Raw genomic sequence first — 26,439 nt, forward strand, 5'->3', positions numbered from 1 at the left:
TTTGAAAGCAGCTGTGCTAATCAACTATGGTATGTACTCACCTTGGATTGAGGCTGGTGGTCCCTACTCCAAATATTGCCACTATTACTCATAGGCAGTTTCCTTCTAGCTGAGCCTGAGGGTGAAATAAGGAGAGCAGAGTGTGTGGGGATTACCTCCAGAGTGTGCTGCGATATGTGATTAGCCAGATTTGCAGGCGTTTTTATTTAAAACCACTGAGAGTACACAGCCCCACTACAGTTACCATTCCCTCTCCCCGGATTCGTTCCTTTTTTCTTCTCCTGATGGTGGAGATGATTTCAAGTTCCCCATGACAGTCCTTCTGAATCCATGAAAGAACAAAAGCGAGAGAGAGGCCGCGAGCGAGAGTCCTTGTTCAAAGCCCAGTTGCATTTGTAATGTACTTTGAGATCAGTGAGGATAGTTTTTTCCCCAGAATATAAAGGAAGAACCTAAAAATAATCTTTTTACTTTGTGAAATGTGGTAAGTGGAAATATTCCTTTGGGTCGGCTCTTGCATAGTCAACATTTGGGAACCATTAAAGCTCCATGTAATGTGAGCGAGTTCATCTGGGCTCCTAACTTGGGCTGATTTGCAGAGTTCACATTGTAGCTTTGACAGAGAGCTTTTGGCATTTGGTTTTCTGATGTTGAATAGTACCCCAGAATGATGAATTTTAATAATCCTAGTTTGTACTCTTATAAGCCTGTGTAATTAAATTCCCGCATCCAGTTTAGAAAGCACAGATGGCCTGTGGCATAGTGATGATGACCAAATCGGGCTGTTCCTCTCTGTCCCTCAGTGAGACTTGGAAAGATGTAAGCAGGCAGCTGATGAACCCTACCTCTTCTCACATCCCCAGACTGAAAAGGAGAATGAAGCGTTCTTCTGTGTGTGGCTCCTGTTCCTGGGATAGAGTTGTGAGAGCTCTGGGCACAGGTGTCACAAGTAAAGCAAGAGTCGCAGAGGTGTGTCTAGGTTTTCAGGGCCCCTGCCTATCCGTACAGAATGAGGGGAGATTCCATCCAGCCCTGACTTCTCTTTAAAATCCTCTTCCACCCCTTCTCTCACCACAACCCGATTTTACCCCAGTGTCTTCTCCACCCAACCTCAGTAACTCCAACTTGCCATCCAGGACAGATGTACCTTACAGGCAAACCACGTGAAGTCTGCAGGATTGAGCTTGCCACACTTCTCCACCCAAATTGAGAGCATGATGTAAGAGCAAGATGGGCGAGGGAGATGTCAACAGCTTGGCCTGAGCCCTATTGAGGGATCCTGTGGTCAGTTTCATGCATCACTGCCCAATCCGTCGCCTCTTAGACTTCTTTGCCCTGTGCTTAGAATTTTTCTTCTCTCTTCACTCCCCCAAGCTGCGCCTCTGTGCTCTTAGAAAATGCCAAGGGGAATTATACAACTTGAACTAGTTTGCCATGCTGCTGGGACACTCGTATGTTACTGATTTCTTCTCTTTTTTTTTTTATTAAAAGCATTTCCATTTCCCTTGCTCAAAAACTTCTGAGTGTATGTGCACAATTACCAAAATGCCGAGTCATCAGCGTCCTACCTATTGAGGAATGTCAGGCTCTGGGACACAAAATCATTGATCTTGCACAACAGTCAGATGAGCTGGGACTTTCTTTGTCATGAAATGAAGATTTCTTTTTCATTCTAAAGATGGCTTTTATAGACCCAACCTTTGTAAGACAGCTGTATCTTTTGCTGTAGAGAATCCTTTGGGATATTATGAATGAACCTTCAATAGCATTGTCTTTACTTAAAAAACCAAGAAATATGTTTTTCCTCCCAGCACAACAGTGATGTTGCTTGTGTTTGACTTGTGGGCCCTATGAGTGACAGCAGGGCGACATGCCTGCCCTGGGTGCCAGTGAAGACAAGAGCTTTGGGAAAAACAGGGGTGAAACTGTTTCCTCTGTTTTCAACAGCAAGTGGAAGTGATTCAGGCAGAAGTTAATTCTGTTCAGTTCAGTCGCTCAGTCATGTCCAACTCTTTGCAACCCCTTGGACTGCAGCATGCCAGCCTTCCCGGTCCATCACCAATTCCCAGAGCTTGCTCAAATTCATGTCCATCGAGTCGGTGATGCCATCCAACCATCTCATCCTCTGTTGTTTGCTTCTCCTCCTGCCTTCAAGCTTTGCTCAGCATCAGGGTCTTTTCCAGTGAGTCAGTTCTTGGCATCAGGTGGCCAAAGTATTGAAGTTTCAGCTTCAGCATCAGTCCTTCCAATGAATATTCAGGACTGATTTCCTTTAGGATTGACTGGTTTGATCTTGCAGTCCATGGGACTCTGAAAAGTCTTCTCCAACACCACAGTTCAAAAGCATCAATTTTTCAGTGCTCAGCCTTCTTTATGGTCCAGCTTTCACATCCATACATGACTACTGGAAAAACCACAGCTTTCACTAGACAGACATTTTTCAGCAAAGTAATGTCTCTGCTGTTTAATACGCTGTCTAGGTTTGTCATAGCTTGTAAGTAAGCGGAAGTTGATTAGTAGGCACGATATATTTCCCTATCAGCCTCACTGAAGCTGTCTTGAATGATGACATAAGGGATGAGAATGTAGAACAGAGAGATGTGGGGTTGTGGGGCACAGGTCCCACCAGGCAAAGTGGAGGATTATCAAGGAGCAGTGGTTATCTCTCAGGGTAACGGAAGCCACAAACCCCTGCTCACACCCACTCTCTTTGTTACAAACTGAGTTGAGGACAAAACCTACCAGATCAAGGTGTGGTTTTCCAGACTCTTCTTGCACCAAGGAAGCCACGCTCCTGCAGGGCTGCCTGCCCCCTTTTCCATGACAACCAGACCTGAGGAAGCACTACCAACTGACTTAGTCAGCCACCACCTCAGAACGGCCACAGTGGGTCTAGGCAAGCCAGACCTTGTCCATTTATTTCAAGGGACCAGGGCCAAATGTGAAATGCGTCTTTTTCTGCCCAATACTGCTGCTCTTCACAGTCACATTGGTGCTTTATTCTGTTCTCCACATCACCATCACTGTCCCTCTCGGCCCCTGGTCACTCCAGCGTCACCCGGCTGGTAAGTAGGATTCCAGGCCTCCTGGTTTCACACGCTCTTATTAAATAGACAAACAGAAGGTTCTGATGTTTCCTGAGGCCTATTCCTCGAGTTATGGGGCCGTGGCAGTGCATTCCTGGAGTGTCCTTCTGCCCACCCCTCACTTCAAGAAGTCAGTCTACCAGGAATGACTTAGGTTGCTGGAAAAGGCTTTCTGATTCCAGAGTGACTAAAAGGTCTGAAACCTTTTTAAAAACAAAATTTAGATTCTAAATAAAAACTCCTTCAGGGACTGTTAGGTGCTGATTGTTCATTCCATCCTTCTTTAATGAGCACCTACTCTGGGCCAGGCACTGTGGTAGATACCAGATATACAACAATGACCAGAAAAGACAAGCTCTCTGCCCTCATGGAATTTAGCATTGAACTGAGCAGACATTACAAATAAATACAAACATGTAATTAATTAAAACTTGTGAAAAGTGCTTTAAAGGGATGAACAGGGGACAGTGATAGAGGAAAATAGGGGGAATATTCTTAAGGTGGCCAGACCGGATCTTAGAGAAGAAGAGGAAAATAACAGAATATGAAAGACTAGAGATCTCTTCAAGAAAATCAGAGATACCAAGGGAACATTTCATGCGAAGATGGGCTCGATAAAGGACAGAAATGGTATGGACCTAACAGAAGCAGAAGCTATTAAGAAGAGGTGGCAAGAATACACAGAAGAACTGTACAAAAAAGATCTTCACAACCCAGATAATCACGATGCTGTGATCACTGTCCTAGAGCCAGACATCCTGGACTGTGAAGTCAAGTGGGCCTTAGAAAGCATCACTACGAACAAAGCTAGTGGAGGTGATGGAATTCCAGTTGAGCTATTTCAAATTCTGAAAGATGATGTTGTGAAAGTGCTGCACTCAATATGCCAGCAAATTTGGAAAACTCAGCAGTGGCCACAGGACTGGAAAGGGTCAGTTTTCATTCCAATCCCAAAGAAAGGCAATGCCAAAGAATGCTCAAACTACTGCACAATTGCATTCATCTCACACGCTAGTAAAGTAATGCTCAAAATTCTCCAAGCCAGGCTTTAGCAATACGTGAACCGTGAACTTCCAGATGTTCAAGCTGGTTTTAGAAAAGGCAGAGGAACCAGGGATCAAATTGTCAACATCCGCTGGATCATGGAAAAAGCAAGAGAGTTCCAGAAAAACATCTATTTCTGCTTTATTGACTATGCCAAAGCCTTTGACTGTGTGGATCACAATAAACTGTGGAAAATTCTGAAAGAGATGGGAATACCAGACCACCTGACCTGCCTCTTGAGAAACCTATATGCAGGTCAGGAAGCAACAGTTAGAACTGGACATGGAACAACAGACTGGTTCCAAATAGGAAAAGGAGTACGTCAAGGCTGTATATTGTCACCCTGCTTATTTAACTTCTATGCAGGGTACATCATGAGAAACGCTGGGCTGGAGGAAGCACAAACTGGAATCAAGATTGCTGGGAGAAATATCAATAACCTCAGATATGCAGATGGACACTACCCTTATGGCAGAAAGTGAAGAAGAACTAAAAAGCCTCTTGATGAAAGTGAAAGAGGAGAGTGAAAAAGTTGGCTTAAAGCTCAGCATTCAGAAAACTAAGGTCATGGCATCTGGTCCCATCACTTCATGGGAACTAGATGGGGAAACAGTGGAAACAGTGTCAGACTTTATTTTTTTGAGCTCCCAAATCACTGCAGATGGTGACTGCAGCCATGAAATTAAAAGACACTTACTCCTTGGAAGGAAAGTTATGACCAACCTAGATAGCATATTCAAAAGCAGAGACATTACTTTGCCAACAAAGGTCTGTCTAGTCAAGGCTATGGTTTTTCCAGTACTCATGTATGGATGTGAGAGTTGGACTGTGAAGAAAGCTGAGCACTGAAGAATTGATGCTTTTGAACTGTGGTGTTGGAGAAGACTCTTGAGAGTCCCTTGGACTGCAAGGAGATCCAACCAGTCCATTCTGAAGGAGATCAGCCCTGGGATTTCTTTGGAAGGAATGATGCTGAAGCTGAAACTCCAGTACTTTGGCCACCTCATGCGAAGAGTTGACTCGTTGGAAAAGACTCTGATGCTGGGAGGGATTGTGGGCAGGAGGAGAAGGGGATGACAGAGGATGAGATGGCTGGATGGCATCACTGACTCGATGGACGTGAGTCTGAGTGAACTCCGGGAGTTGGTGATGGACAGGGAGGCCTGGCATGCTGCGATTCATGGGGTCGCGAAGAGTCGGATACGACTGAGCGACTGAACTGAATGACTGAAAAGTGAGTGCAGGGATTGGGGGGTAAAATGAGGGGAGAAAAGGGGGCATGAGGGTAAAATGAGCAGGAGGGAGAAGGGGAAATGGCATCTACTGAGGTGGGGGAGGCTTACATGATTGAGAATCCCCAAGGGGGCCAGTAGGCTGGAGCAGAACAAGCATGGTGGGAAGGGAGCCCCAGGAGGAGATCAGATGGGAAAGCAGGGGTCAAGCCGTGGTGGGGTTAGTGCTTAGGGTCAAGTCATGGGGGCTTAGATTCAACTGGAAGTTGACTTGTGTATTTTTTTTAACATTTATTTATTTGGCTGCATCAGGTCTTAGTTGTGGCACTCAAGCTCTTTCGTTGCAGCGCACAGACTCTCTAGCTGTGGCATGCGGTCTTGGTTCCTAGTCCCCCACCAGGAATTGACCTGTGTCCTTTACATTGCAAGGCAGATTCTTAACCACTGAACCACCAGGGAAGTCCCCTGATTTGTGTTTTGAAAATGTGCTTTTGACAGCTGAGGTGAGAACAGATTATGAGATTATAAGTGGGAAGACCAGACTGTGGTCTAGGCAAGAGTGACGGTAACTGGGACTTGAGCCGAAACAGAGACCTGATGTGGGGCTGATGGATTGGCAGGAGTCGCAGGAGACTCCCAGGTTTCTGGTTCAAGTAACAGTGTATATGCGGATGACACTTAACTGAGAAGGCAAACACTGAAGGTAGAACCCTTAATTCTATACTCTGATCAAGGCAGTGATTATTCTGGCTCTAATGAGAAAATGATTCAACATATTGTCATTTTAATCTTTCCACAACAGTAACAGCTTGACAGCTAATCAGACCGGAAGTCACTCCAAAGAGATGCTAATCATTTTGATGGATGGCAGCATTATCTTAAGAAACAGAATTAAATTCCTAAAATTCTTCCCTGAAGGAACCAAGGAGCCTAATCTCTTAACAATCAGGCTCTTCATTGGCGCCCCTGAACTGACTGTGTCAGGAGAGGCCACAGCTTCCCACTTCTCTTTCTTGGGAAGAAATGCAGAGTGGTGTCAGAGGGATGCAGAGCGGTGGAAAGGGCTTTGCAGTCTCACTCAGGGTTATTCTGTGGTGGAGGTAATGCTAAAGTCACCTTAGAACCTCTCTTCTATTGATCCTGGGAGGGCAGTTCCCAGTCCATTTTGAAACCAAGTGATACGGTCATAATTGAATGTTCCCAAGAAATTGTTCTTGAAAATGGAAAGAGAGACTGACTCAGAATATTCAGGAGGCCTTTGACCAAAGGCCTGGAGCATTGTTCCAGCCTCCCGCCTGTGAGCCTAAAGAAAGCCCTGCCTGAGAACCACCCCACAGGGGGCTCCACTTTGGCCCTCCCCAGCTCCACCTCCTCTCTGCGGGGTGAGTAGTTCGTGGAGCCAAAGGGATGTACCACCCAGAGCTGTGTTTTTCCTTCTAGACCATATTTCAGATACAAGAATCCTGAATTTTCCACCCAGACAGCTCTAGGAGACCAGGCCGGGAAGCCCTAGGGCAGGGCAGGGTCTCCCCCTACAGCCTATTTTCTGGCACAAAACTCTAAGGAGCCTGACCTGGCCTACTAGGTTGTCAGGACGGTGTTATTTGTCAAGGAGAAGTGTAGAGCATATTTTAACAGTTTATTGATGTGATTTAAATATCTATCCATATGGTTTGTGGGCCTCTGCTGGTCCCTGCCTGGAGGCAGGCCTGATATTCCCTCTGAAATGCTTCACCACAGTGAGGGCTGGTTATCTGTGCTTGGCAGATGGTTTTTAGGGCAAACCTAAGGCTTCAGCCTTTCTAAAAGAAGGTTTGTGAATGGAGTTTATATAAAATAACTCACTTTGGTAAATAAAGGGTCTCATGGTCTGGGGTAGCCACCCACATTCACAATGGGGTCCTCATCTCCTTCCCTTCCTTACCCCTGAACCAAGAAGGGCAGTGGGCCACCCAGCTCCTCGCTGGTAGAGGTCGTGGGGAGGGAAGGAGCCTGAGCCACGTGGAGCCCCGAGGTCTGAATTTGATACTCAGAAACAGAGCAGCAGGGCATTTCCTGGGCTCTGCGGGGAGAGGTGAGGGCCCCATGCTGCCATAACCTAAATGTCCTGTGGGACCTCAGTAAACCACACCCCTTCCTCTCTCTCCCTCCTTCTCCTCCCACTACTGCCTCCCCACCCCACCCTCCTTGCCTTTCCCCCATCTCCTCTCTTGTCTGCAGTAAACCGGTCCCCTTCCCGCTGCAGTGGGTTGAACCGCTCGGAGTCTCCGAACCGTGAGCGCAGCGACTTTGGGGGGAGCAACACCCAGCTGTGCAGCAGCAGCAACAACCTCTACACACCCGACTACTCGGTCCACATCCTCAGCGACGTGCAGTTCGTGAAGGTAACTCTGCAGAGGACCCACCCCCACCCCGACCCTGCACCCTTCTGTTCCCCGTTCCCCATACCTCGGCTTTCCAAAGGCCCTGGTTTTAGTCAGTTGTTGTTTTTTTTTTTCCAGTCAGTTTTATTCTGTTCATTATTTGTCACTATTGTCGTTCCTTTGTTCATTTGAACCCTGGTTGTTCCTGACTGTCTCCCCATTTTTCATGTGGAGAAACTGAGGCAGGAAGAGATAGGGAATTAGCTTGCCTGAGAGAAGTTGCCAGCAGGACTGTTTCCTTTAGTTGCCCCATCATTGGCACAAGGTTGATGTGGTTTATTCAAGATACATTTGCAGGGGATTAATAAACCAAGCATATAAGAGCGTATCCCTGGCAAAGGAAATGGCAACCCACTCCAGTATTCTTGTCTGGGAAATCCCATGGACAGAGGAGCCTGGCAGGCTACAGTCCATAGGGTCACAAAAGAGTTGGTCACAACTTAGAGACTAATCAACAACAATATAGTCATGTATAGTGGCTTCCCAGTGCCTCCATGCATGCTCCATGGTGTTTGACTCTTTGTGACCCCACGGACTCTAGTCCACCAGACTCTTCTTTCTGTGGGGATTCCCAGGCAAGAATACTGGAGTGGGTTGCCATTTCCTCCTCCAGGGGTCTTCCTGACCCAGGGATTAAACCCGCATCGCCTGCATCTACTGCATTGGCAAGCAGATTCTTAACCACTGAGCCACATGGGAATCCCAGCTATGATCTTACATATGTATCAGGTTTCACATATTATTATCTAGAAATCTAAAACACAATGCAGTCTGTGAGCTGAAAATCTTTGTAGTAATTATCATACCACCTTGCCCTGTCCCTGAGCTATCTGAAGAGAATCACTTTGCAAGTATGAGAGAGGCAGCAATGCTTATCACCTTGTAATTAAGGAAAGCTGTTTCTTCATACCCCTCATTGAGTTTAATATTAGACAAACACATTCTAAGATTTCCTGCTTTCTCTTGCTTTGATAGGTTTTATGTTGTTGGTTTTGTTTGCTAGCCTTCCACAAATCATTACACACTTGGCCTGAGATCAGAAGGGAACCCATTTACCTGAGTCCAGCTGAACACCCAACGTGCTCACTCGGTGACTGTCGTCCCGGTTACAGGGGATGAGGGTGTGCTGAATCACAAAGGTGGGGAAAGGTCCTTTCCTTCTGTTCAGAACACTCACCCTGATAATTTGAGGGTGGTGTGTGCTGACTGGCTTTCTGTGTTCCATGACTCTGTAGACACCCTGAACTAAAATACACATTGTTGATAAAAGTAACCCTGGAGAGTTACCAGAGGAGGGGCTGTACCTGTGGAATGGGCTGGGGTAATGACTGTTGGTGGCGTGCCCTGTGCCACGCACTTTAAGTCCTTGATCTGAATTATCCACTTAGTCCCACAACCACCTTAAGAGGTAGGTACTCTGTCATCCCCACTTTATAGATGAAGTAGGAGCTTGTGGGGGGCTTCCCAGGTGGTCTTAGTGGTAAAGAACTCACCTGCCAATGCAGGAGACGTAAGAGATGCTGGTTGGATCCCTGGATCAGGACGATCCCCTGGAGACAGAAATGGCAACTCACTTCAGTATTCTTGCCTGGGAAATCCCGCAGATAGAGGAGCCAGGCAGGCTACAGTCCATGGGGTCACAAAGAGTCAGACACAACTGAAGTGACTCAGCACACATACACGTGGGAGTTTGAGGAGTATAACATCTCATAGCTGGGAAGTGGCAGAACCAAGCTGCAAGCTGCAAGATTAAGTCTCTCTGTCTCCAGAGTCCAAGCCCTCAAGTCACTGGGCTTTGAGAGAGTTCAGGGAAATCAGAGCTGATGGAGCCAGGGGAAAGTGCTTTAGTAACTAATCCAACAGTATGCATGGTATGTATGATTGTGGACACTTTAACTAGTCTATCGTGACAATGAGGTTGAACCTCAGAAAACCACAGCCCACGATTCTGCTCCCTTTTGCCTCCAGCCCTGAAGCCCTGTAATTGTAGACCGTCCTCAGAAATGAGGTAAGAAAAAGTGGGAGGAGAGAAATTCTGCTGTGCTAACTCAGTGGTTGGTAGTACTGGGCACATGGTTTGTGGGAAAAGAAATTGAATGTCATGATATGAGTCAGTGGCTCAACAGGTAGCTACTGACTACTTGCTCGTGCTCAGCACTGTCTAGGCATCAACAAGATACTGTGGTCAACAAGACTGCAAGTTCCTGCTTTTCTAGAGCTTCCAGGCTCATAGGAGGAGAAAGGTGATAAACAAGTAACCACATCAGTAACCTAGGTTATTTAGGAGAGTGATGAAGGCTCTGAAGGAAATAAATCAGATCATGGGATAAACAGTGCCTGGGCAGAGTTGGCAAGGAGGCTGCTTTTTTTTTTTTTTTTTTTTTTATCTGCATGATAGATTTGCTAAACTGCCTTAATAGCAATTTTATTCATCTTAAAATCACTTCTTTCAATTTTTAAATGTCTCTCCATTCTGCCTTTCCAAATTCTGATATTCTGCAATATACTAAACTCCCTCCCCACCACCATTCCAAACCTTTTGTAAAAAAAGATTTGTTGTGAAATGGAAACACATTTTTTTAAGAACTAGAAGGTCCTCTAATTTCCATTCCACTAACATTTATTTGGATAAATATTAGGAGTTCACTTCTCTGACTTTGTTTCCTCCTCTGAGATGCAGGGATAAATGCTGTCTTCTATGTAAGCTGTTGAAAGCAATTGCTTAACATATGTGAAACTATATGGTAAACTGTAATGGAGTAAAATTAATATGACATATGATAAAAAAACAATTGAGTTTTGCACTTCTCTTGGATCTTTGTAGGTTTTTTTTTTTTTAATATAATTGATTCACAGTGTTCTTTAGTTTCAGGTATACACCAAAATGATTCAGTTACACATATTATTTTCAGATTCTTTCCCTTATAGGTTATTACAGAATACTGAGTAGAGTTCCCTGTGCTATACAGTAGGACTTTGTTGCTTTTCTGATTTATATATAGGAGTGTATCTATTAATCTAATATCCCTAATTTATCCCTCTCCCTCTTTCCTCTTTGGGAACCATAAGTTTGTTTTCTATGTCTTTGGGTCTGTCCGTTTTGTAAATAAGTTCATTTATATCATTTTTTAAGATTTCACATATGTGATATCATATGTATTTGTCTTTCTCTGACTTTGTTCACTTAGTATGATCATCTTTAGGTCTATCCATGTTGCTGCAAATGGCATTATTTCACTCCTTTTAATGTTGAGTAATATTTCATTGTATACATGTACCACATCTTCTTTATTCATGCTTTCATTTCTTGGCTATTGTAAATAGTATTGCAATGAATATTGGTTTCTTTTTTTTTTTTTTTAAGAATAAATTCTTAATATCATCAAATATCCAGTGATGTTTAAATTTCCAGTTGCCTTACACACCTCTTTTTTTTTTTTTTTTCCTTGCTAATTTTCTGTTTAGTTGATCTATCCATAGGTGTGAGTGGGGTATTAAAGTCTCCCACTATTATTGTGTTATTGTTAATTTCTCCTTTCATACTTGTTAGCATTTGTCTTACATACTGCGGTGCTCCCATGTTGGGTGCATATATATTTATAATTGTTATATCTTCTTCTTGGATTGATCCTTTGATCATTATGTAGTGACCTTCTTTGTCTCTTTTCACAGCCTTTGTTTTAGAGTCTAATTTATCTGATACGAGTATTGTGACTCCTGCTTTCTTTTAGTCCCTATTTGCATGGAAAATCTTTTTCCAGCCCTTCACTTTCAGTCTGTATGTGTCCCCTGTTTTGAGGTGGGTCTCTTGTAGACAACATATGTAGGGGTCTTGTTTTTGTATCCATTCAGCCAGTCTTTGTCTTTTGGTTGGGGCATTCAACCCATTTACGTTTAAGGTAATTACTGATAAGTATGATCCCGTTGCCATTTACTTTATTGTTTTGGGTTCGAGTTTATACACCATTTTTGTGTTTCCTATCTAGAGAATATCCTTTAGTATTTGTTGGAGAGCTGGTTTGGTGGTGCAGAATTCTCTCAGCTTTTGCTTGTCTGAAAAGCTTTTGATTTCTCCTTCATACTTGAATGAGATCCTTGCTGGGTACAATAATCTGGGCTGTAGGTTATTTTCTTTCATCATTTTAAGTATGTCTTGCCATTCCCTCCTGGCTTGAAGAGTTTCTATTGAAAGATCAGCTGTTATCCTTATGGGAATTCCCTTGTGTGTTATTTGTTGTTTTTCCCTTGCTGCTTTTAATATTTGTTCTTTGTGTTTGATCTTTGTTAATTTGATTAATATGTGTCTTGGGGTGTTTCTCCTTGGGTTTATCCTGTTTGGGACTCTCTGGGTTTCTTGGACTTGGGTGATTATTTCCTTCCCCATTTTAGGGAAGTTTTCAACTATTATCTCCTCAAGTATTTTCTCATGGTCTTTCTTTTTGTCTTCTTCTTCTGGAACCCCTATGATTCGAATGTTGTAGCGTTTAATATTGTCCTGGAGGTCTCTGAGATTGTCCTCATTTCTTTTAATTCGTTTTTCTTTTATCCTCTCTGATTCATTTATTTCTACCATTCTATCTTCTAATTCACTAATCCTATCTTCTGCCTCTGTTATTCTACTATTTGTTGCCTCCAGAGTGTTTTTAATTTCATTTATTGCATTATTCATTATATATTGACTCTTTTTTATTTCTTCTAGGTCCTTGTTAAACCTTTCTTGCATCTTCTCAATCCTTGTCTCCAGGCTATTTATCTGTGATTCCATTTTAATTTCAAGATTTTGGATCAATTTCACTATCATTATTTGGAATTCTTTATCAGGTAGATTCCCTATCTCTTCCTCTTTTGTTTGGTTTAGTGGGCATTTATCCTGTTCCTTTATCTGCTGGGTATTCCTCTGTCTCTTCATCTTGTTTAAATTGCTGAGTTTGGGAGTCCTTTCTGTATTCTGGCAGTTTGTGGAGTTCTCTTTATTGTGGCGTTTCCTCGCTGTGTGTGGGTATGTAGAGGTGGCTTGTCAAGGTTTCCTGGTTAGGGAAGCTTGTGTCGGTGTTCTGGTGGGTGGAGCTGTATTTCTTCTCTTTATTCAGTCGCGCTGTGGGGAGGGAGGGAGGGATGCTGCAAACAAATGACACTGGCGTGCGCTCACAGTGCCTCAGCCACACTGGGTCTGCCCCCGCTCATGGCGCGTGTAGCCTCCCTGGCCACACTGCTCATGCTCTAGATTGTTCGGCCGGGAACAATCCGAGGCTGGCCCTGGGTTGCATGCACCTCCCAGGTCCAAGCCGCTCAGGTTCAGGCACTCAGGTAGTCCTCAGAGGCGCAGACTCAGTTGGGCCTGCGTTTTGTGCTCTTCCCATGTCTGACCAGCTCAGGTGATGAGGTGTTGGGCGAGTGCCAATGCTGCGACTTATCGAGGAGGCTGCTTTAGAAATGGTTATTAGAGCAGGCTGAGAAAAGGACATTTTTTGTTGGGACCTGGAAGGGGCTGTGGAGAGAATGTTCAAGACAGAAATGACAGAGCCAGGAAAGAGTTTGGTGGTCCGAGGATATTTGGCCTGGCATGTTATGTGCAGACAGAGGCTGATCTGAGTTGGGAATAGAGTGTGGGTAGCAGTGTTACCTGGCATCTTTAGGCCAGAGCACAGGGTCTGGATTCTGTTTTAAGTGCATTGGGAATTTTTGTTCAGTTCGTTTCTCATGTCTTTCCACTTGTCTTAGTCTATTTTAGCTATTATAACAATTACCATAGACTGGGTGACTCAGACCACCAACATTTATTTCTCGAAGTTCTTGGAAGCTGGATCTCCAAGTTCAAGGTGCTGGTCAATCCAAGTGGTATCTGGTGAGAGTCCAGTTCATGGTTTGAAAATGGCTGTCTTCTCTGTGTATCCTCATATGGTGGGAAGGAGCAGGGAGAGGGAGAGACAGAGGAAGCAGGCTTCCTTCTTATAAGGGCTCCCTGCTCATGACCTAACTACCTCCAAGGCTCTACCTCCTAATGTCATCACCTTCGAAGTTAGAATTTCAGCGTATGAGTTTTGGAGGAACACAAACATCTAGTCCATACACCATTTGTATCATAAGTCGAGAAAATCCATATGAGGCTTTGGAGAGAAAAGTGAAGGAAATTTTGAGGTGTCATGTGTAATGAGCAACTGTGATAAGCCCAGAGTTTTCTGAAAGATCTCTGGGAGTGCACAGCTTGGAGAGCACTTTTAGGAGATGGATTTAGCTATTCCTCAAAATGGAATGTGTTAGGATGAATGAGTGAGTGAGAGAAATTGCTCAGTCGTGTCCAACTCTTTGCGACCCCATGGACTGTAGCCTACCAAGCTCCTCTGTCCATGGGATTTTCCAGGCAAGAGTACTGGAGTGGGTTGCCATTTCCTTCTCCAGGGGATCTTCCCGACCCAGGGATCGAGCCTGGGTCTCCCGCACTGTAGGCAGACGCTTTACCATCTGAGCTACCAGGGAAGCCCTGTTAGGATGAATACCCTACACTAAGTTTGTAAGGATTTTCCTAAAACTTACAGTTGATCTCACATAGCTCATGTATCCACTCCTAAAAACAAATGGAACATTCTATAAATAACAGGGAACTTAAAAGGAATGTCTCTTTCCTGACAGTGAGCCAGTGGCATGCTGAGAACTCCAAATCCGCGGTCAGTTTTCAGGTACAGGTGTTATCCTTTATCTCAGGCCAGAGGGCCTTGCTGTGACTGGGGCAGCAGGGCATCACTGCACATGGTCCTTTTGTCTACCTAGATATTCTGAAATTGAGAAAGCTACATGTCAGAAGTAGAAATTTAGGGAAGGCTAGAAACCTAGTAAAGTATTATTCAGAAATCTCTTTCAACTTGTGGTTCAAGTCACTTAAAAACTTCAATTGCAATGGGTTGTTCTACGGAAGGGAACATTGTAAGTTCAAGCTCTTGTTTAACATAAGGGTTTGATTTTTCTGTTTTGTTTTTTAATATAAGTTAAGATGACATTTTTCTCCTGACTGAATGGACTTTTAGGGCCATGTTCAGGTTGCTCTTTTACTCACCTCCTCAAACCCACCTTTTTTTTTTAATACAAAGAGAGTTTTTGAGAAAGCTCAGGGGTGATTTCACTGGCCAAAGCCCCTGTGACTGGCTGCAGAGGCTTTTCCTGTCCAACAGACTAACTTCTAGAACTGTTCATTAAGTCCAGGAGTAATTTGAGTTCAATATAAAATTAGAAAGAAAGGTATATCCAATATCCAGTGAGTATCTGGGAAAGGTATTAAAGCCATGATTGTGTCTGTGTGTGTTTGTGTGTGTGTGCGTGCGTGCATGCTCAGTCACTTCAGTCATGTCCAGCTCTTTGTGACCCTACGGACTGAAGCCCACCAGGCTTCTCTGACCATGGGATTATCCAAGCAAGAATATTGGAGTGGGTTGCCATGCCATCCTCCAGGAGATCAACTCAACCCAGGGATCAAACCCTCGTCTCCTAAGTCTCCTGCAGTGCAAGTGGATTTTTTACCACTGAGCCACTGGGAAAGTCCCAAAGCCATGATTAATAGGCATTAATAAGTTATGAAGGTACCAAAGAATCTTTAGGAATTCTTTAATGTATTCCATAAATATTAATATCATCTTTAAATTAAGAATATTTGGCAGACATTATATAGTGAATTGTAACCATGGCCCAGATGCCCCATCACCATCTGGAGGCAGAATCTCTAAATTGCAAAATTGTGTTTTGAGGAATTAATTTCTGTTGCTGTTTAATCACTAAGTTGTGTCCAACTCTTCTGGGACTCCATGGACTGTAGCCCGCCAGGTTCTACTGTCTATGGGATTCCCAGGCAAGAATTCTGGCATGGGTTGCCATTTCCTTCCCCAGGGGATCTTCCTGACCTGGGATTGAACCCTCATCTCGAGCACTGGCAGGTGGATACTTTACCAATGAGCTACCAGAGAAGCCCTTGAGGGATGAATAAACCACCCAAGAGTTGAAAATGTAAGCAGAACACCATAAGAGGATTGGAAACATCACTCTGGCTGAAAGGTGAACTTCTGGACGCATTGACTGCTAAGTCAAAATGTCCCAAAGGGTACCTTTAACTCCTGTTAGTTTCGAGATCAACTGATCTCCATTTCTTTTGTAATTTAGAGGACAGTTGAGTGGTCATGTATGGATGTGAGAGTTGGACTGTGAAGAAAGCTGAACACTGAAGAATTGATGCTTTTGAACTGTGGTGCTGGAGAAGACTTTTGCAAGTCCCTTGGACTGCAGGGAAATCCAACCAGTCCATCCTAAAGGAGACCAGTCCTGGGTGTTCATTGGAAGGACTGATGCTGAGGCTAAAACTCCAATACTTTGGCCACCTCATGCAAAGAGTTGACTCATTGGAAAGGACTCTGATGCTGGGAGGGATTGGGGGCAGGAGAAGGGGACAACAGAGGAGGAGATGGTTGGATGGCATCACCGACTCGATGCACATGAGTTAGAGCAAACTCCGGGAGCTGGTGATGGACAGGGAGGCCTGGCGTGCTGCGATTCATGGGGTCGCAAAGAGTTGGACACGACTGAGCAACTGAACTGAACTGAACTGAACTGGGTTCTTAATTGGCTACAGTAAAAGACAACTTGAACTCAAGCTATTGCTAAGAAATGGTAGCTACAGTAGTGAAAAGAGAATAAGAACATGGTGTCCTTTGAACAGTGGTTTCATTCGCTTGGTGCCAATCAGTAAGTATTTGGTAAGCAGTTAACGATGGTTCTAGGCACCATGAGCTGTACTCAAGAAATGTAATTGGGGAAAAGAACCATAAGTCAAACGACAGTGACCAATGCAGGGTAGCATCTAACTGATTATGAAATCCTATGACACTTTAAGCACTGTATTGCCTGGAGAAAGCACTGGGCCTTTAAGAATTAGGAAGGAATAAAAGGTGAGTGAAGGCAAGGCCAAGAGGGAGAAGGAAGGAAGGGGTATGGGAGGCAAGTGAGCATGGCGCACTCAAGGAATGTAAAAGAGGGGCTAAGCCGGACCAGAGGTTCTGTGCTGGCAAGCAGCGGGACACTGGGGCCGTGCCAGGCTGGACTGTCGAAACTGGGCAGAGCTATCTAGTTGATCTGCTGGACCGTCAGTGTCTGATACAGAATCCAGTGGCCATAGGTGGCTGTTGAGCACATGAAATGTGGCTCATCCAAACTGAGGTTTGCTAGAATGTAAAATACATATCGGATTCCAAAGACTTGATACAAAGAAGAATGTAAGATTCCTCATTAATTATTTTATATTGGTGACACATTGAAGTGAAGCTATTTTGGATATGTTAAGCTAAATGAAATATATAAAATTATTTCACCTGTTTGCTTTTACTTTTTTAAAAACGTGACGACTAGAGAATTTTAAATTACCTATGTGGGGGTTTCCCTAGTGGTCCAGTGGTTAAGACTCTGCACTTTCAATGCAGGAGGCATGGTTTCAATTCTTGGTCAGGCAGCTTAGATCCCACATGCTGCTCGGCCAAAAAAAAATTTACCTATGTGATCTCACATTATCTTTTTCTTGGATAGTACTGTGCTAGGTAGAAAAGGCTCCACAGGTGAACAGAAGGAGGGAACTGACAAAAAGTGATGCTTGGATCTAGAAATGCAGCTGGAGAGATTTGCTGAATACATTTGGCTAGTGCCTTCTCAAATTTCTTTTAAGGTGGCACTTTGACGCAGATGGTAAAAAATCCACCTGCAATGCGGAAGACCTGGGTTCAATCCCTGGGTTGGGAAGATCCCCTGGAGAACGAAACAGCTACCCACTCCAGTATTCTGGCCTGGAGAATTCCATGGACAAAAGAGCATGCAGGCAACAGTCCAGGGCGTGGCAAAGAGTCAGACACAACTGAGCAACTTTCATTTTCGTTGACATCATATTTGTTTGTGACTTTTCTAACTTAAAAGAGAAGCATTGTGAAAGCAAGGCTGTGAGATCCCTAGAGCAGGTAACCAAGGCATTGCCCAATGCCTTTGTCTTGAATAGGCAGTGTGTTTTACACCATAGTTTTTAGGCAAAGAATCATTTGGTCTTTAACTAAAAGTGAAAAAGTAAAAGTGTTAGTTATTTAGCCATGTCCAACTCTTTGGGACCCCATGGACTATATGTGGCCCTCCAGGCTCCTCTGCCCATGGAATTCTCCAGGCAAGAATACTAGAGTGGGCAGCCATTCCCTTCTCCAGATCTTCCTGACCCAGGGATTGATCCCAGGTCTCCTGCATTGCAGGCAGATTCTTTACCATCTGAGTCACCAGGGAACTAAACTGGAAGCCAAATCTAAACTAACTAGTTAAAAGAACCCAAATAGAATAATATCAAGTGCTTTGTTGAGCTTACCAAGAGTCATTTAGGACATTTTCCTGTTGTTTAAGCCAGGAGAAACTTCAAGACTCCAAAGAAAGCGTCACCTTTAGAAACCCATGGTAACATTAGAAGACTGAGTTTTGATAATAACCTTGGCTCAGACCATGTATCCTACTTCTCTTCAGTCATCTGATGCCTGCTGCTGCTGCTGCTAAGTCGCTTCAGTAGTGTCCGACTCTGTGTGACCCCATAGACGGCAGCCCACCAGGCTCCCCCGTCCCTGGGATTCTCCAGGCAAGAACACTGGAGTGGGTTGCCATTTCCTTCTCCAATGCATGAAAGTGAAAAGTGAAAGTGAAATCGCTCAGTTGTGTCCGACTCTTGGCGACCCCAGGGACTTCAGCCTACCAGGCTCCTCCATCCATGGGATTTTCCATGCAAGAGTACTGGAGTGGGTTGCCATTGTCTTCTCCCACCTGATGCCTATGGGCCCCCAAAATAACATAGCAATTTTGGAGGGACCTCCCCTAAAGTTTTGTGAAAGGCAGCCTAATGCAGCCAGATGCATTTACAATGTACAGAGGTGAGCTCAGATGCTTTCCCCTGGACAGCAAGCGTAAAGGCCCTTTAAACTGAAATGACCAGATTGCAAGGGCAGATCCTGCCCATTATCAGACCCTGAGGAGTTTCTCCTCAGAGAACTTGGAATTCTACAGTCCCACCTCGCTTTCCCTCTCCCTGGCCCCTGAGGATGAGTAGCACTTTCCCAAGCAGAATGCACATCTCAGTGCTGGAACTCTGAAGGCTTGCTAACTGTTAAAGCTTAGGCAAATCCCCAACCTTTCTGAACGTCATTTCCTTATTTGTAAAATGGGCATCACAGGACCTCTCATGCTTACCCCCCTGCAGCCATGGTGCCCAAAGGAGATAACGCATTCCTGAGTGCTCTGTAAGCCATAATGCACTGAATGGATGGAAGGTTTTATTCTCATATTACAATGTCTGTCTGCAAAAGCAAACTCTTCTGCGTAACATTAGCACTTCACCAACATCTGAAAATCATATCATCAGTTCCATCTCTTTAGTATATTTATAGCACTTCCAGTAATACATAGGATTTCCAAAAATAAATAACTCAATGATGTTTTAAATAAAAAGTTGAGATTACAAGCCAATTTGGTGCAAATACTATCAGGAATGAGTTTGTTACTGCAAATAAATAAATTTGTGAGCTTCCTGTCATAAAAGGAAAAAAAGGAAACCTAGTGGATATTTGAGTCCTCATTCAATATAAAGAAGTATACAGTGCATCTACAGAAAGGAGCTTCTTCCTGGCAGTACTTTCTTGAAGGATTTATCAAATGGATTCCTATATGATTATGGAAGTCATTAGAAAAAACAGTAGTAATAAAGTGACTTCATCCGTGGTTTTGCCAAAGTTTATGTTCTTCATATGGAGGTTTCTTATTTCAGCCTCTACACAAGTTGGGGATCTTGTTCTTGCTGAGTCCCCATTGACTGCCCGTTAGGAAGAGGGCCCTTGGCAACAACATAAGCCTGTGTTTTAAACCTCTCCATGGGCAACCGCCTGCTCACTGAAAGGCCTTCCATCCTCTCCTGGGTCTCAGGAGAAGGTTCCTCCATGTGTAAGAGTCCAGAGCCAATAAAAATGAACAGAAGAACGCTGGTGGCAAAGGGGTTCCCTCTTTGCCCCTTAACTGCTGGGCCCCAGAACATGGATCCCAGACCACCAAGGCCAAAGCTTCCACAGAACCTTACTGGGGGTGCTTCTGAGCTCAGGAAGGTGAGCCAGGTCCAGGGAGGGGTCTGCCCAACTTCTGACCTCGACCCACCTCTCTGCCTCCATCTTCCAGGTCACACGGCAGCAGTACCAGAACGCGCTCACCGCCTGCCACATGGAGAGCTCACCCCAGTCCCCCGACATGGAGGCCTCCACGACCCGGGGCACACCCCAGACTCCCAAGGATGACCCTGCTGCCACCCTCCTGAGCCACCGGAGCAGCCTGCCGTGTAAGCCGGTTGGGAGGTGATGAGCCCGGCCAGGGACTGCCCGCCTCCCTCCTCGGCCCCGCCCAGAGCTGCAGTCTCGTCCGCAGGGAGCCCCAGGTCTCCTCCAGAACAGGGAGGTGACACACTTACTGTCCTCCCCAGGCAGCCGCTCAGATGGGCTGAGAAGTCCCGGCGAGGTCGTGTACCTGAGGATGGAGGAGATGGCCTTCACCCGGGAGGAAATGACCGACTTTGAGGAGCAGAACACGCAACAGCTCTCGCTGTCCCCTGCCGCTGTGCCCGCTAGAGCAGGTCAGGGAGGGAAACTGAGTCCCGTGGGAGTAAAGGGGGAATGGGTCAAGGCCGTTGGGTCCTGGTATGGCCCTAGGTGAGCCAGGTGAGGGAAGTCTGGGACCAGAGCCCCCACGTAAAACTCCCCACTTCCTTATGCTACCAGGGAAGGAACATTAAGGCTTACTATGCCTCTCCCAGGCATCAGATCCGCGGTAGTTTGTTCTCAGAACACTGTTAGCTAGGTTTCCACCTGGATTCAGACCTCGGCTTCCCCATTTAGGAGTTCGGCAACTTTAGGCAAGTTACTTGAACCTGAGACTCGGTTCCGTTAGCTTAATAGATATCTTTCCTTATGTTTGTTTTTTAGTCGCTCAGTCATGTCTGACGTTTTTGCGTCCCCGTGGACTGTAGCCCACCAGGCTCCTCTGACCATGGTGTTTCCTAGGCAAGAATACTGGAGTGGGTTGCCATTTCCTTTTCCAGGGGAACTTCCCAACCCAGAATCAAACTTCCCTGCATTAGCAGATGGGTACTTTACCACTGAGCATCCAAGGAAACCAATTCTTCCTTATGTTAATAGATAAAAATCACGGTGGCTACTTCATGAAGTAGTTTTGAGCAGAAATGAAATAACATTTATAGGATGGCGCATCACAGTACTGATACTGTGCTCCCTAAATATTAGGAAGTTATTATTAGGCCTAATTTATAGACTAGGAAGGGCTTCCATGGTGGCTCAAGACAGTATAGAACCCACCTGCAATGCAGGAGTCCTGGGTTAAATCCCTGGGTTGGGAAGATCGCCTGAAGGAGGGCATGACAACCCACTCCAATATTCTTGCCTGAAGAATTCCCATGTACCGAGGAGCCTGGCAGGTTACAGTCCTTGGGGTTGCAAAGAGTCGGACACAAATGAGCAATTGAGCACGTAGATTAGGAAACTGAGGTCAGCCTTTGCTCTTACTGGCAGGGCTCTTCCCTTTCTTTGAGTCCCTGAGACTAGCAGTAATCTGTAGGATCTGTCCTGATCTCTGAGATCATAGCACCTCCTATGGAGACACTGAATACTCCTGTCTTGACTGCAGTGTTGCTCCAAGCTCCAAGCGTCCCACCAGTCCTGAGATCCTTCTATGCTTGCCTCATCAAGCTAGTCATCTCCATGTATTCTGCCGCCCCCTACACCAACGACCCCAAGGCCAGCACCCATCCCGCCTCCAGACCCACCCCAGTCCGCAAGTCTGAGATCCCCCAGGTCCAGAGCAGTGGCCTGACAAGTGCTCACAGACTTTTGAAGTCAGTGAGACAACGTGTTTGAACTTGTAGCTAACTCAGAAAATCGAGGATATGCATAATCACAACTCCAGGACCTGAATTTAGAATGATGGTTTTCCTCCTGTGCACACTGATTTTAATAGCTAACACATGTAGCAAGAAGTTTATATCAAAGGAATGAGAATAGAGGAGATGGGCCAGTCTTTGGAGATTATTCCAGTCTATCCTCCTCATATGACACAAAAGGGCCTACGCCCAGAGAAGGGAAACGACTTGCCCAGCCCACCACACCATCTGCCTCCCCAATGAGATTCAGAGGCATTGGTGGTCAGGGCCTGGGTCCCTTTCCAGCTCTCAGATCGGGCAGTTCTCTGAATCCCCCCTGGGTTTGGTGGAAGAAGAGAGCACATGAGCTTAGTTGTTACTGAGCCCTGTGATTTTGCACGGTCCATGCAAGGAGAGGAGTGTGAGGTGACACCCGGCCTGTCCTCCAAGGTGCTTCTTATCTGGCAGATACTGAGTGGAAATGCTCGTGTTCCCGTCTCTGTCTGACCTAACAGTGCTTGGAAAGTTGGATTCCTGCTCCTCTTCTCTTGTTTCTTAGTTCCTTTTGTGGCCCTAAAAAGCCTCTTGCTAAGTAATTAGAGCCTTTTTCTTCCTGGACATCCCTTCTATGTTACAGCCACCACTGCCTTGGCTCTGGTTTTGAGCTTTCACCTGCCAAGGAACATTGACAAAAAACACCCTACCTGGATCCCTGGGTGTTCAGGTGGAAAGGCTTGTGTTCTTTCTTCTTTTCTTTTTCTCAGCATCAGATAGTGAATGTTGTCATATCAACGTGGACACAGAGGCCAGCCCCTGCAGCAGTGACTTGGAGGAAACCATGGGCAGGAAGTTGCTGAGAACCTTGAGTGAGTACTTCTTTACCAGGATGAAAACCACCCACCAGCTGGTTAGTACGAAAACATGCTAGGATCTTACTCCTGAAGGAGAAAACATTGACTCCTTTTGGGAACCCTAATGAGCTACAATTGTGGAAACCTGTAATGGGGTTTGGGCAGGTACTGCACCCTCAATAGTTTGGGCATCTGTGCCATTCAGTGGGTAGTTGTCTAGGGCAGGAGTCTGTAAACCATGGCCACAGATCAAATCCTGACCTCCTCCCCTGCCCATTCCTATAAAAAATAAGGAGGCTTCCCTGTAGCTCAGGCAGTAAAGAATCTGCCTCCAATGTGGGAGACCTGGGTTTGATCCCTGGGTTGGGAAGATCCCCTGGAGAAGGGAATGGCAACCCACTCCAGTATTCTTGCCTAGAGAATTCCCCGGACAGGGGAGCCTGGCAGGCTACCGTCCATAGGGTCGCAAAGAGTCAGACACTTTCACTTTGACTTTGTTGGATTATAGAACCCACTAGTCTTTGATGGCCACAATGGCAGAGTTGGGTAGTTGCAACAGGGACCAAATGGCCTGCAAAACCTAAAATACTTACAACCTGGTCTTTTAAAGAAAATTTGTGTTCAGGAAACTCAATAAAAAGGAGAGCAATATCCTCTGTGGAAGGAAGTCCATGGCAGGGAGAACAAGGTGAAATATAGTCCTTTCCAAAAACAATGGAGCTGGGAACAGAGTACCCTTCCACCCCCACATACCCCAGTGCAGAGGGAGGTTGCCTCTGATCTAGAAAGTGCAGGTCCCTGGGGATGGCTCCCAGCTACACCGCCACCTCTGGCTCAGGGACATCAACGTCCGTGAGACCAGTCTTCTTTCTGAGGGTGTCTGGCAACCATTTGAGCTGAGGATGAGGAGGCATGCTCCTGGGACACCGTGTGGGCCTCGCTCGATCCCGTCCAGGAAATCTCCCTATATTGGTACTAGTCTGGACGTGTGGCTTTTTGGAGATGTCATCTCAGGTGGAAGGTGCATTCTAATCCTTCAAGACGTGCATATGCTGATGTCAGCACCTGGAGACAATGCAGGCTACTGCCAAACTATCGAGGGCTTTGTCTCCATTCCTGCTTCTATTTTGAAGAGCGCTTGGGCCCCCGAGAGAGTACTCATGTTCTCCCAGCCTTACAGACTGACCCTTAGAAAATGTGTTTTTCAGGTGGTCGAAAAAGGAAGAGGTCACCAGATGGAGAGAGAACCTCTGAGGAGAACTCCAACTTAACGCCTCTCATCACATGACAGGGCTGTTGGCGTCCACTGGGGGCGTGAGATTCCAGAGCGCTGGGGAGAACCCATCCTCCCGTCGTCTGCTTCTCCCCAAGGCCTCCCACTGGTGACAGAGCGTACTGCTTTCTTTACCACCTCTTCACCCCTAGCCATCGGTGTGGCAGATTTTCTCTCATTGCCTCCAGTTTGACTCAGAGCCTTGCGGTGGCCGTGACGGAAGGAGGTGCCTCAGTGGAACATGCTGGAAATGATCTCGTCCACAGCACAGTCTGGGACTGCAGAAGAAATGACCCCAGGCTGACAATGCCACTCTAGGCTAACCCCTGATGCACTTCCTGTTCCTTGGTGTCCCTTGGCACCATATTCATGCTTCCCTTAGCTCAAAAGGTGCCACTGGCAGAGAACAAAGGAGGCTGGGGCAGCAGGTAGGAGGGGTAGTTCGGGAGACACACCAAGAATTTCTCCAGAACATTAGAGCAGCGGGACTCAGTCATGCTGCCGTGTGACGTTACAGGACAGAAAACTGTTGGTGACCAGTTTCCTGTTAGAAGAGGGTTCCAGCAGCCTGGGAGGTGTGTCTCGGCTGGAATGAAAAGAATGTAAGATGGACCCTCAAGTCACTGTATTTCCCAGGGACACATCTGTTTTGGCTCCTGATTAGTAGTCATCAGTCCATCAGTAAATCTGCTCTGGAAGAGGAGGAGCAAGAAGAAGAGAAACCCATTTGGGAGCCAGAGATGGAACTTCAGGTTTTACATTTTAAAATATATATATATATATATATATATATGTGGAAAAGTTTTAGCCATGACAAACCAAAGAGTGCCCAGGTCAGCCAAGAAGGATGCAAGCTCTCACGCGGCTTCAGTGTGTATTGCACAGGAACATGGAAGAATCACTCTTCTTTTTTTGTCCATTCCCCCACCCCCACCCTTTTCTCCACTCCGTCAAGTCAGCTGAGTGTACTTTATTCTGAGAATGTACCAGATCTCTGAATAAAGTACCAGAGAGAGCTGGTACATTGAACACCATTTTCACCTGATGTTGGGCTTCCCTTGTGGCTCAGCTGGTAAAGATCCGCCTGCAATGCAGGAGACCTGGGTTCGATTCCTGGGTTGGGAAGATCCCCTATAGAAGGGAAAGGATGCTCACTCCAGTATTCTTGCCTGGAGAATTTCATGGACTGTATAGTCCATGGGGTCGCAAAGAATCCGATGCGACTGAGCAACTTGAACCTCGCTTCGCTTCACTTGGGACAGGTGCAATTCCAAGCGTGACCACCAGATGGCAGGATGACTGCACGAACCTGCTTGAAGAGTAAACTGATCAGAAACCACAGAGCCAGCCTTATGGAAAATGTGGAAGTGAAGGTTGTCTTTGGGACACCTGTATCCCTTTCTGATGTATATCCCACCCATTGGGTTCCCTCGATCAGGGATCCAGTGATCCAGTGCTCATCTCAAAACCATTCCCTAACTTTTCTCTGGGGATGTAATTCTCAGGCTTCCCTCATCTTCCTCCAAAACCATTACTCCCACCTCCCTATACCCATTCAATCAATAATCACATAGAGGGTGGAGAAACTGATCATTCCTCTGGGTTATTTGCATCTCAAAAGAAAATGCTTACCCACGGGAACATTTACCTCAGGGGTTCTTAACTTGGGGTCCGTCACTCCAGGGGGGTCCATTGTTGGACTTAGAGGATCTATGAAACCCCTAACTGTCAGAATTTAGTGTCTGCCTTCTTATGTGTGTTTTCCAGAGGGTAAAGCTTTCATATGATTCTCAAAGTTCTCAGACCCGTAAAGTATTAAAATCCACTATTTTAACTAGTGGAACTTTCAGCCCAGAGTTTCTGCAATGCAGAATGAAGTGAATACTGCGTAGTTTGAGACAGATTTTTAGTTGTAAATGGTCTTCCCAAGTGTCCATCAAATCGATGGCGAAAGCTGGCACCCACCAAGTGGAAATCGTCAGAAGTCCTTGGCATACCCTATGGTATTGTACAGCGTACACCCACGTAACTGGGTCCCCACCAAACCCCAGCAGGTGTCTGCAGACAGGAGGGGCACAGCATGTGGAAGTGGACTTTGCCTTTCTCAGCAGTGTGTTATTGACTTCACATCCTTTGCCTGGCCCTGCCTGAGGCTCAGCAGTGCATGACTTCTCGTAAATAACACAGCTACCACCCACCCCCAACACCTACCCTTGCCTGGTAGAAACAGCCAGAGTGTCAGCCCTTGGTGCTGGGTGCCTCTGACCCAAACCGGTGAATGCTGTTTCAAACAAGGTCTGCAGTCATGCAGTCTTCTTGCCCAGCTGGCCACTGACCCAAGGGTTGCGCCTGGCTGGTCTTCCTTTCATTACCCCTTAGGTCACTGCTGTTGCTTTACACCCGTCTCTTTGCAAAACCCCTAAAGAGCCTGTCACCACTCCTCTCCCTTTACCCCACCCCATCCCAAGATTTTCTTCAGGTTAAAAAAAAAAGAGGATTTTGAAATAAAGTATTTATGAAGCCTCAATACATTGTAAATAATTTTTAAATAAAATAAAAATCCTTTTCCTGGA

The 26,439-nt window shown here is 45.7% G+C and overlaps 1 protein-coding gene across 3 annotated transcripts in view; it reads left to right on the forward strand.

The window, feature by feature from the left end:
• CNNM1 (cyclin and CBS domain divalent metal cation transport mediator 1) overlaps positions 1-26,439 on the forward strand; it is a 72,421-nt gene extending 45,982 nt beyond the window's left edge. For 2 of the 3 annotated variants that reach the window (XM_005225629.5, NM_001206394.2), the window contains 5 exons: positions 7,583-7,746; positions 19,996-20,152; positions 20,294-20,443; positions 22,507-22,608; positions 23,802-26,439. In XM_005225629.5, the coding sequence (XP_005225686.1) occupies positions 7,583-7,746; positions 19,996-20,152; positions 20,294-20,443; positions 22,507-22,608; positions 23,802-23,881 (653 nt within the window). In that variant the 3' untranslated portion in view covers positions 23,882-26,439. The other variant, XM_059881949.1, reaches the window with a different exon arrangement.

The sequence above is a fragment of the Bos taurus genome, chromosome 26 (genome assembly GCF_002263795.3).
Source record: "Bos taurus isolate L1 Dominette 01449 registration number 42190680 breed Hereford chromosome 26, ARS-UCD2.0, whole genome shotgun sequence".
NCBI lineage: Eukaryota > Metazoa > Chordata > Mammalia > Artiodactyla > Bovidae > Bos > Bos taurus.